General features: G+C 36.0%; 1 protein-coding gene and 1 long non-coding RNA gene across 6 annotated transcripts; both read right to left on the minus strand.

Annotated features, from left to right (window-relative positions):
- Positions 1-2,126: 2,126 nt before the first annotated feature.
- LOC113349918 (probable low-specificity L-threonine aldolase 1) lies at positions 2,127-6,031 on the minus strand. 3 transcript variants are annotated; one of them, XM_026593967.1, is made up of 10 exons: positions 5,975-6,031; positions 5,063-5,515; positions 3,948-4,059; positions 3,594-3,644; positions 3,338-3,409; positions 3,121-3,253; positions 2,977-3,035; positions 2,649-2,749; positions 2,477-2,543; positions 2,127-2,380 (listed from the first exon to the last, which is right to left on the minus strand). In XM_026593967.1, the coding sequence occupies exons 2-10, from the start codon at positions 5,503-5,505 to the stop codon at positions 2,339-2,341; spliced, it is 1,080 nt and encodes a 359-aa protein (XP_026449752.1). In that variant the 5' UTR covers positions 5,506-5,515; positions 5,975-6,031; the 3' UTR covers positions 2,127-2,338. The 3 variants fall into 3 exon arrangements, with proteins under 3 accessions (XP_026449752.1, XP_026449750.1, XP_026449751.1); XM_026593965.1 differs by having other exon boundaries at positions 5,861-6,022; XM_026593966.1 differs by lacking the exon at positions 5,975-6,031 and having other exon boundaries at positions 5,063-5,829.
- A 1,835-nt stretch (positions 6,032-7,866) lies between these two features.
- LOC113349919 lies at positions 7,867-10,598 on the minus strand. Of its 3 annotated transcripts, none has more exons than XR_003360475.1 (2): positions 9,551-10,598; positions 7,867-8,088 (listed from the first exon to the last, which is right to left on the minus strand). It is a non-coding gene; the product is annotated as an uncharacterized LOC113349919 (long non-coding RNA). The 3 variants fall into 3 exon arrangements; XR_003360474.1 differs by having other exon boundaries at positions 7,867-8,105; XR_003360473.1 differs by lacking the exon at positions 7,867-8,088 and adding an exon at positions 8,205-8,528.
- Positions 10,599-12,059: the final 1,461 nt, after the last annotated feature.

Here is a 12,059-nt window from a genome sequence, read left to right on the forward strand (position 1 = left end):
TTATATTAATGATAACATTATCACTAGGAGTATCTTAAGCAAGAAAATTGTCTGGAAATTTTTTTTTTGGCAAAAACCTCTTAGAGACTGGCTTAAGATTAACATTGATGCTTTTATGATTTCTGATTTCTCTACAGCAGGATTTGCTCTAATCATTCGCAATAGTACAGGAGGATTCATGGGGGCAATGGCCTTCTCAGCAGTAGATAGGAATGTGATGCAAGCTGAAGCTATGATCCTCTTGAAAGCTCTGCAATGGATTAAAGATCAGAATATTCAAAGAGTCATAGTTGAAGGTGATAACTTATCTGTCATCAATGGATGTAATGGTAACTTAGTAGGTGTTCCTTGAGAAGATCATAGTTTTATCCTAGAGTGTCAACAAGTCCTTAGTGGCTTGAGTCAGTGTGTAGTGTCTTTCGAAAGAAGGGATCGCAACCATGCAACAAACTGGCTTGCAAAACATGCGAAAAGGAGCATAAGAATGCAGTCTTGGTGGGAATCATCTCCAAAGATTATCAGTGAAATTCTCAGTCGAGAAGGCAACCATATTGCTCCAGAGTCAGTTTAGTTTTCTGTCAGTCTTTTTATTTGTTTCAGTTGTTCATGTCTGTTGAGAGTTCTTGTGAGTGTTCTAGTCACTGTTGTTTGTGTAATACTCATTTTATTTCAATGAATTTCCTTTTGCTCAAAAAAAAATAAAAAAAAATGAGAAAGGAATTAGGTCACTCGAACTTTGATTCATGGGTTGAGAGTGAGAATTGAGCTTCGTGAGCGTGAGCTCGAATTTCGTATGGGGGATAATGATTTATGCCCCAGTGTAATAATTTATTTGAATTACAAGTTTTGTCGGATCCTGAGTTGCATGGACGCTCCGTTTTTTGAGTCGTGTCCGCGTCCGACTCACGTCGGACACAGGATGTGTTGGACGCTGACACGACGCTTGTCCGAAGCACTAATATGTGCGTCCCACGCCCGTCTTGTTTGGACGCACCGATGACTCGGGTTTAAAGCATTTTTTTTTTCATTTTCATTTAAACTTCGGAAATGCTAGTTGCCTCCCTATTCTCCACCTCCCTATTCACCTCCCTATAATCTAAGCCCAACATCCATATCGAGATTCGCATTCAGGTTCAGGTGGGGTTCACTATTCCCCTAACATGGGGTTTAGATTGTAGGGAGGAAAATAGAGAGGTGGAGTAGGGAGCCAAATAACACTGTCGTTTAAACTTCTTCCTTTATTTTTACTATTATTAACCAAATAAAGAAAGACAAACATTTAGATCAATCATTTAAGTCTTTATTAAGGTTTTCTAATTGAAAATGACATCCCATATATCCTTGGTTGGGCATGTGTTGTTCTAAGAATGCATTTTGATTGTGCCATGTGTTTAATAGTGATTGATTGCTTGACCTTCGGCGTGTATAAACAAACGATCTCTCCTTTTCTTTTGAAATTTATACACATGTCGCATTATTGTCTAATTTTTAAGATCGAAACACTTGACTTTGGTGTATAAATACGTAATTGTATATATAAATAATATATAAATAAAATATGTATATACGTGTCCGCGTCCTAGTTTTTTGAGAATTTTGTAATGTCCGCGTCCACATCTGTGCAACCCAGGTCGGATCTAATAGTTCAATAAGCTTTATTTAACCAATCTATTTATTGTACCTAAAAGTGCATTTAGAGATCTAATGTATATGCAGGAGGATGACAATAACTTAATTAGACGGAAATCAATAATTTTAGTTTTGCTCATTATCAGCCAGTATCCCATTCCCATCAGAATCCCTACCACTGTATAGTATTTGTACCATTGAAGAACGATATAATACCGATGCCCGATATAGGGAACCATGCTGGAGAACGAAAGGACTACCAATAAAAGCACTCATGTTGAGTGAGCTGTTTTAGGGGTTCAGGAGTTAAGTTCACACATCATCGTCCTTCCGCTTAGAAGAATAACAGTGATGGTTATAATTACTTTCTTGGGGTCTGGTAGTGGTGGATTAGAGTTGCAAGTTAGATGTGCAAGTTTGTAGTGACACTTCGCTCATGATGCTACCTCACACTCACAGTCCTTCTAACCAAAGCTTCCCTCCTTAAATTTGGGAAATGGAGGAAATTGAGTAGAGAAATTATGATTTCAATTCTAAAAAGTTTGGTCCTAGTCTCCAAAATATACACAACAGACATTTAAGAAGTTCAAAATGAGAACTGGTGTTTTAAACATTGATACCGGGAAACTTCTTCCGCATGCAATATATTGGAGTTGAGCTAATGTGGTCATGCAGCAGTACCAGTGAGCAGTCTGATATAACTTTTGTCTCATTTTCCATTCCTTTCACTTTGGAGTTGAAGAATAGCTTGCTGCAGCATGTAAATGGGAAAACGGATAAGTCCCAACTCTTGAAGGGAAGAAATTTATGGAATAAGAAAGTTACAGTAAAATAATTGAATTATGACCTGAGTGCATGAAATTGCATATTGGACATCACTTTCTGTGATTTGATGGTGCAGCACAATCCGGATACTGAATTAACGAAAAATAAGTAAATAAGTTGAGACTTTCCTTGTAGAAATAACAAAAGAAAGATCGGAAAGTATTGGGGAAGGAGCCCAAAAGTTGTAGACATACCTTGATGTGCTTACTGGCATCATGAGCACACCGTGTTCTTTCAAAATCTTGCAAAGTTGGTCCACCATGATGTGGGAATCCTCTAATATATCGAAAAATACCTTGGCATTGAAGAAAGAAAGAAAATGATTCTAATCATGAAGCACTTAGAGTGTTGCTCGCTGAACTAGAGGACGGAGTAAATAGTAGCAAATGATGTTTCAACAAGTCTTAGAAATCTAATGAAGTGCTCAATTAGATACAACAAAAATAGAGAACATTGACGGTGAACCTCCTAAGGCAGAAAACTTGGATAGCATTTATATTGCTGTTAGCAAGACAAACTTACCATGTTGGTCTCCACTGAGGATTTATCCACTCGTAATCCACTGATTCGATTCAATCCATCTGTAGAAAATTAGAGTTCAGACGGGCGTAAACCCGAAAAAGTGCAGATAAACTTAAAACAAAGGAAATTTGAACGAAATATAACCTGCAAAAATCTTAGCTTTCTTGTGATCACCCTCAAGCTTTCGAACATTTTCCTGCAATGCGACATAAGCTGGAGCACATATAAATCCAACTTGACGCATCCCACCACCTAAGGTTTTCCTCAAAATTTTAGCCTAAAACAGTTGCACATGAATTAGTCTGCAATTCTCTGACAGAAAAGAGAATTCTGTGTTATTAATCGGAATGCTTTAGTATACCTTGGCGATAAAATTCTTTGAACCAACAATAACAGATCCAATAGGAGCACCCAGACCTTTGGAAAGACATATCTGGATCGCACATTCAAAGAGCATGTGATAAAGGAAGAAGATCTAACAACAAAAGGCGGATCAAAAATGGAAAAGAAAGTTTACGAAATAACACTCCTACAAGTTTATGAGTTTTAGTGCTGGAACCTTGCAGGAGTCGTTACTTATACAATAACTTGCAAAATGAAACGGAGAAATCACATACCGAAACAGAATCAGCAGCTTGTACAAGCCTGTGAACCGGAACTCCAAGAGCCTGATAGACAAAATATACTAAGAATTATGAACAAAGTAGTTAAACAAATACCAGTGTAAATTGGTGATAACAGCCAGCAAAATTAATGACAAACACGAACTCAAAATTTGAAATCGGATCCTCAAACAAAGATACTGCACAAGTAACAAAATCTCTTCAGTAATAAGGTTCTGAACCTTAAAAGAAGCTTAAACATGTACAGGTCCATCAAACAAAAATGTTGATCTAACATGCAGGTTAAAATATAATAAGCATTCAGTTGGAGTATGAAGATACCTCGCAGAGCGAGCTCTTTTTACTTACAGTTGATGCATTAAAGATGCGTGCCCCATCAATGTGGAGCTTCACCCCATGCTTCTTAGCTAGCTCTCCGACTTTATCTGTGTATTCAGCAGTGATGCATCTACCACCAACACTGCAATTATAATCAAGGTGACAACTAGTTGTCAGTGGAGGAATACTTGAGCGTGGGTTTGTATGCTACTAGCAATCACAAAATTGGTATAAATTTACGTGAGTACACAAGACATAGTGGCCGAATCCCAATGATCAAATGACGTTTCAAGGCCTTAGAATTATGCCATCCTCACAATTCCACAGCTTTAATCCTTTATAATACCAATACCTTTAATTACCAACCATGTACTAGATAAGAAAACTGTTGAAGTCCCTCATCATCTAAGTAAGATAAAGCAACTCTGAAATATACTAACTAATTAAACAGCTCTGATTCACCTCCTTGCTGATGGGATATATTCATTTTGGATAACAGAAAAATCCACCAGACTTCATCAGAGCCGACCACCGAAGTGGCGCCGCTCTCAGACGGGTATAACCAAATCCGAGAAATCATTTCATACGAGATATCCAATAGTCGCTCGGCAAACACCAGGCCCTATGGCGAGTCTCTATATGAGGTGCATATCAGTCCTACATACATCACATATGGTTGGCTTATCTAAAACTTTCATGCACACACTCACTGACTCTGTCTATTTAATCAAAGAACCCGTTCGTGACATAAATTCATTGAATACCCCCACAATCGAAACTCTACACTGTCCAGAGCATAACCATGCAAAAGAAGATGACATTGGTTTACCTAAAATTCTGTAGCACAAACACTAAAGAAATATATAATCGACGGTATGGAAATTACCACTCCCTCTAAAAGATTAAAGAAAGAAGATATGGTCCCAACAACGCAATATGGAAGACAAAATAGTCAACAATGAAAAGAATTGCTGCTCACAAACATAGCTTTCAAGGTGAGACTGAGATGAATATATGTCTACTTGAGTAAAATCAAATCAATGTAGTCACATAATGAAGAAGAAGCAAACCAACAAATAAACTATCAGTTAGTATGATCTAATTCATTCCAATTTAAAATCTAAAGACTTTAACTAGGATCTTACTTTGCATGAGTGTTCTCCAAGCAGATAAGCCTAGTGGAAGGGTAGTAAAGATCTCCTTGAGGATCTCTAATAGCAGCTTCAATCAAATCGATATCCATGGTTCCATCGCTATTATTCTTCACAGTTCTTGAATGAACATTTCCGATAGTTGAAATCCCACCATTCTCATAAATATTAATATGACAATTATCACCAAAAATTACTTCACTTCCTCGTACTTCGCAATGAACGAGCACACTAATTAAATTAGCCATTGTTCCTGATGGAACAAATAAAGCTGCTTCTTTGCCGCTGATTTTTGCCATTTCTGCTTCGAAACGAGAAGCAGTAGGATCATAACCTAGCACATCGTCATCTACATCAGCGTTAGCTGCAGCTGCTATCATTGCTTCAGTTGGTTTTGTAACTGTATCAGATCGCAAGTCGATAATTCTTTTAACCATTTTTCTTGAGCTGAAAATATAAATACCATGTCAAAAACTAAGAAACAATCACTCTATTCTTTCCAATTCAACTGCATTTTTGGCAACAAAGATAAGCTAGCAGAAAAAATCTCTGTTTCTTGAACCTCGTCTCTAGATCAGAAATATTAAGTATGAAATCAAAAGAACCAAAAGATTAATTCTAAAGAAGAGACCGAGAATTCAGCCTTGAAACTAGGCTATATCTTTGTACATGCAAAAACTCTCTCTACCTAACGCTACTGTCAGGCAGAAAGAACACTCGAATAGTACCAAAACAAACAAACAATATTTCACAAGTGTCAAAACTATTTAGGATCAAACAAAAATCACATACCCAGACCCAGTGGATGAAAACCAAGGAATGAACCCTAACAAAGAAATGATCTAGCACACTTGAAAGAAAAACTGATGAAGGTGTGCCAAATCAGAACAAGAAATTTGTACTCGCCTAATTCATTGTGGGTTCACGTGTCCAATTACCAAAAGCAAAAGAAAGATAACGATATGACGATGAGTTGATTCAGCAACTTTTATTCCATACTCATCCATTTTTCAGTCGTTGATCTTTCATAAGAGCAAGTATTACGGTGGAATCCAAACTATTTCAAGTGTGGAAAAATCATGGAATGTCAAGTTCAGTGGCTTCCAAGTTGGGGTCTTTCATGGAAAATCCAATCAAGATTCCACGGTTTCATGAAATCCGTCTGAACACCAATAAGAATAGCGTTAAACGCAATTAAGAATGGAGCTAAAAAAAACGCAATTAAGAATTGCGTTCTTTTTTATCTATAAATTTAAAATGAGTTGTTAAATCTAACGGCCAAAAAAAAAGCTTCATTCTTAATTGCGTTTTTTTAGCTCCATTAAAAATAACGTTTCTACTATTCCACCATTATATTTGCGCTTCCATCCACAGTTCCAAGTACTGAGATGGCACGAAAGATGGATGGATCCCACCATAAGACTTGTTCTAAATTGAGGAAATTAGGTCGGGCATTTATCTGCAGTTATTATTGGTTTAATCTTTATAGCTTGTGATAAATGATTTGGAATTGAAGAAGAGAAGTTTGTTTTGATTTCCACCATCTTTGGAGTCCTCTCTCTGTATACGGACATTTTGTTTCACGTGCTAAGACGTCTACGTAGATGTCCAACCTGCAGAGACGACACATAATTTTGGTACTGAACTAGGGCTGCACAAAACCGACTCAACCCACCAACCCAACCCACACCCACCTGAAATTACCCGTACCCGACCCAACCCACTAAGGAGCGGGTCGACTATGGGTCATAACATCAAAACCCATCGTATGGTGGGTCGACTGTGGGTGACAACTTCCCTCACCCGACCCAACCCACCCACCCACCTAAATATTTCTAAATTAATGCTAACCCTTAGATTACCTATCCTAGATGAACCACATCCATTGAAGTGATAATATATAATGTCTAAACCTAATCATCGGTAGTTTCTCTTCACTGAGGAGTCTTCAATCAGTTCCCTTCAATGGCAGTCTCGGAGGCTCAGTTTATTTTTTCATTTTCTCTTCGCTTTGTAAATCAAATCACAACATCACCAGCAGCAATCAATCAACATCGTCACCAGTAAACCAACAACCAAAGGTGAGTCTAGGAATCATTGTAATTTGTAAATACGAATTAGGGTTTTGTTTCCTAAGATTGATTTTGGGTTGGCTTATTTCAATTGGATTCTTAATGTAATGTTCATTGTATTTTATGGTGGGTAACCCACCACCCACCCGATCCAACCCACCGTAATGTGGGTCGGGTGAAAATCGACCCATTGTAATGTTGGGTTGGTTGCGGGTGAGAACATCTGTTACCCATCATCAGTGGGTTGGGTGACGGGTGAGGCCAAACCCGACCCAACCCGACCCATGTGCAGCCCTATACTGAACTATTGATCCGTCTGTTTTCCATGGACAACACGAATCCGGTTTTATGCGCACTCGATAAAAAGTGTTCACCGACATTCTCACAATATCCTTTGATTTAATTATAGAATCCTATTCTTCGGTTGCAAAAACCAAAAGGACGGGAAATTTGGGGCTTCACATGGTTACGAAATAGTAAATGATGAAGCCTATCATAGTATATTTCCTAATGTTTAATATACCTTTTTGTGAATTAATGTTAATTATGATACTTAACTAACCTAATTATAATTAGTGATTGGATTAAACTAATATAATGATTAATCTATTGAAAACTAGTATAACACGCATGCGCGATGCGCCTGCCATCCCTTTCCCTTTCTAACTAAAATAGAACGTTTTAGTCGATAATTTTTCATTCAGAAATATCAATATAGACAATGTGTATCCATAAATCATTTCATCAATTAACACAGTTCAAATTGGAAAAGTAATGAAGCCATAAGCCGCAATTTCAAATACAAATAAGATGCAACCTCGATAATCTCCTGTAGAATTTATGGAATTCATATGACAACCAATTTTTTGGTTAGATGTAATCCGCAATCTTGATTTCTACTTTAATAAACTTGCACCACCCGTTGCTAAACAGAGCCTCCACTTGTGCCTAGGGATAAATGTTTACTAAACCATAAATTCAAACTAATATAAGTTATTTGGTATGAACTGTAAACAAAGCAAATATGTAGACGAATACAAAGGCATAAGATGCACAACTAAAAATGAAAAAGACACGCACTATGTGCCTGCTATTCCGTGAAAAAATAAATTCAAACTCTTCATTCAATGATATTTTAATCAATAATATACATTTATAAGTACAAAGAGAGTAACAAAAGGGAAATGCGAAAAATATCAATAAAAGTATCCTCAAGGGTATTTCTCAGTGACTCGACACACCAAGTTAGAAGTCCAATTGGTCTCTCTTGTTGCAGAAATTGAATAACGGCACAACATTTGCTTATGTAGATTTAATGATTCTTGATATTGGGCCTACTCTATCAATAGGGGGCTCCTACGGAGGTTAATAATAGGAGCCGCATTGCGCTGTAATGCGAAAAATTTGATGCAAAACAATTAGACAAAAGAAAAGAACTTATAATTTATGTTGATATATTGAACACACCTAGTTTTGAATCAAAAAGACTGATTTTAAAGAGAAAAGAAAAATGCATTTAAATCTGTAATTTAGCAGTCCAAACACAGATATGAAGATGCTGGATTACTGGCCAAAGAACACTTGAACCTCCGAGAAAAATGAAATGCATCCACATTAAAATTCTAGTACAAACTTACTAAGTGGACATTTCATCCAAATTTCTCTACAAAGGAGATCTTCAAACTTCAAGCTCGAGAGCAGTATCTATTTCCCACTAAATAAATCAATCAACAAACATGTGGCGTTGTAGCACTCAACATCAACTATCTTACATGACCTGTATTTGGTAAAATTTACTGTTAAGACCCGATAAAGCCTTCTCTTGTAAAACCTAGCTTTAGGTTTCTGAACTGTCTGCATAGTTTTCAGTTAACAGTTTGGAAGACGAATTGCTTTTAAAAGGTGGTCATATAGGGAGATCACCAGCATGATGTCCCTAAGCTTATACCATGACAGATAATATTACCTTTTAAACTGTTTGATCGAATTACATTTTCAACTACTAATTTAGGGTGAATGTTTCAGCTCTAACAACTTATGCATTATATAAGAATGCTATGTTTCTAACTCCACCTAGAATGGGTTAACTTAGGGTAACGTAACAGTAATGCAAGATACCCCATAAGTGTTCTAAGTCATCACCCCAACTTTAAATGTGCAGAACCACACATATCCAATCAATCCCAATTATATTTCACAAAATTGGCATACGTTGGGGGTCAAACAGACAAATACACATATCAAGTCAATCCCATTTTGTTGCATCAAAAAAAAAAAAAAACTCAATCCCATTTCATTTTTTGTATCTAATAACAGTAAAACTAACACAATCAATACTGAAAGCAATCGTTTAAGCATGTTATACCTAATAAAGAACTGAAAATACTAATTGAATTAGGTTACTACTAACCTTGAAAAGGAAACTCGTCGTCCTGCACAATTTTTCCACTGCTGCTATTTTGTGTTTGTCACCATGGCTTGTCATGTCTCTCTCTTGCAAGAACGCTTCTGATCTTTTTCCATCATGGATTCACTTTCTTCGAAATAGATACAGAAAATACAATTCTATGCCATCCATGGATTCAATTGAAACTAAACAATAAGATTGTAACTTAGGCATTTTCATAAACACATAAAGTTCACAAAAGAGAAAGAATTATAGGTAGAATACTGTCATGATCACTCAATTTTGGTATTTTCAAAAAATCCTCCAATTACAACAATGAACTAATTAGGACGAATTGAATGTTTTTATCACTCAAAACAATAACGTTTTTAACATTAAAAACTATCATATTCAAAACTTCGATTTTGGAATCGGTTTCGAATCATGACACACAATCGGAGACCAACAAAATTTCGAAAGAGATAAAGTAAAAGAAAAAGGAGGAATCACCGATACATTCCACGAAAATAGAAGAAATCAAAGAGAGAGTTTGCATTGCAGTTTGCTTGGATTCGACATTTTCTGAATAGGGAGAAAATTAAATACCAAATTACCATCAGGCTCCGTTTCTAAACCCAAACATGCAGCTACAAATTGGGATCATTTTTGTGGAACCCTAAAGTGCACGAAAGAAAATTGACATTCCATTCTGAATAGGTAATTAGATCGCACTTACTTGAAGAACTCTGATTTGGAGAGTATGTTGAATCCAGTCAATTTAGGCTTGATGGAGATTGAAATTGATGTGGAGTGTTTGATTTTGTCTACTGCTACTTCCATTACAAACTTCTTCTTAAGATGAATAAGAGAGAGCGATAACAAATTACTCATTGGAAGGCTGAAGCTCTGATGGGATTTGATCTTTCTTCAAACCCCCAAAATTGTGAATCTGTGAATCATTGAAACTCTAATCGAAGCGTAAATCCTAAGTTAGTAACATAATCAGGTGAAACAAACCCCTAATTTATAAAGTAAATCAGGTGAAACATTCTGTTTACACCTAAATTGAAAATTGTAGTAATGATTTTTGTTTCTCGATACAGATTTTAGAACGAAGAAGTAAAAAGAATGGACGGCTCCAGCGAAATCCGTGTTTTTAAATTCATCTGATCGAACGATCCATATTAAAAATACATATGCAAATTTGAGGTCGGACCAAAAATAGATCTTTTCTTTATATTAGTAAGATTAAAAATCCTTGTTTTGTTTTCTTACTTGATTTTGATGGAGAAGGGTGATTTTGATGAACTTTTTTTCAGAAACTTTGAAGAAAAAAGGTTCAAAATTTTTGTCAAAATAGTCAAGAAAACCTTATAATCAACCCCCAATAATAATTTGGTCGATTCAAATTCGTAAAAAAATCGGGTAAAAAAATCGGGTAAAAATTCTGGGTTTTTTTGGTATGTTACATCTGGGATACTTTGTAGACCCAACCGTAAAACGCAAAAACGGTGGGAACTGAAGTGTTCCAAGCCGTATTTGTTACTTACGGCTGGGAAATAAAGAACTCCCAACCGAAAGTGTTTTTTTTTTTTGGGTTTTCAGAACCAGATACGGCTAGGTTTTTCCAGCCGTAATTGGTTCCGGAAACCAAAAGAAAAATATAAAAAAAACACTTTCGACTGAGAAAACCAAGCCGAAACATGTATTTTCGGTTAAGAGAACCAGGCCGAAAGTAAGCCTCTGTTGTTTTTTTTTTGTGCGTGATTATCAAAATTGCTCACGGTTATGAAATCCTGACCGTAGGTACCTACTTAGGATGAATGAGAATTCTTATTTTCTCAACCGTGTACTTACTTTATGACTAGGATTACATATTTTTCTATCTATAATATATGATTTACGGTGGGAAAGTGAGAACTCTCAGCCGTAAACAGCTTCAGAAACTAATTTTTTTTAACTGAAATTCATCTAACTGGGGTTTTTAGCCATTCAGAAGAAAAAATAAATGATGTGTTTTCTTAGTTTTTTCCTTTTATAATCAGCATTTTCAACATGATAAAACTATGATCATCATCTTCATCATAATTTATGAATGAGGAGAGAAGGGGAAGAAGAAGATAATTGTTTTGAGTTTTTTTTATGATCATCATCATGATGAAATAATGATCATCATCTTCATCATGATTTGTGAATGAGAAGAGAAGGAGAAGGAGAAGATAATAGTTTTAATTGTTTTTTTATGAACATCATCTTTATCATGATGAAATTATGATCATTATCTCCATGATGATTGATGAACGAGAAGAGAAGAGAAAGAAGAGGAGGAAAAGAGAATTGATTTAAGTTTTTTTTAAATGAATAGTAATATTTGGTAAGGGTAATCTTGACTTTTTAAATGGATTTAGTCCCCCCATATCCAACTTTTGGATAGTATAATCACTTGAAGCCCCAAAAATCCTTTCGATTTGAAGCTCCAATAATAGGATTCTGATGTTAAGTTGTATAACAAAAGATGAGAGATTTTTTAACA

Source organism: Papaver somniferum, chromosome 2 (genome assembly GCF_003573695.1).
Source record: "Papaver somniferum cultivar HN1 chromosome 2, ASM357369v1, whole genome shotgun sequence".
Lineage (NCBI taxonomy): Eukaryota > Viridiplantae > Streptophyta > Magnoliopsida > Ranunculales > Papaveraceae > Papaver > Papaver somniferum.

What these genes read in the sequence shown, in the direction of transcription:
- LOC113349918 (XM_026593967.1), bottom strand. Translation starts at nt 5,505, where the DNA reads ATGGTTAAAAGAATTATCGACTTGCGATCTGATACAGTTACAAAACCA. An exon ending in CAAAGAATTTTATCGCCAAG is followed by an intron (nt 3,254 to 3,337) that starts GTATACTAAAGC and finishes CAACTGTTTTAG; the next exon opens with GCTAAAATTTTGAGGAAAAC. An exon ending in ATGCCAGTAAGCACATCAAG is followed by an intron (nt 2,544 to 2,648) that starts GTATGTCTACAA and finishes TCGTTAATTCAG; the next exon opens with TATCCGGATTGTGCTGCACC.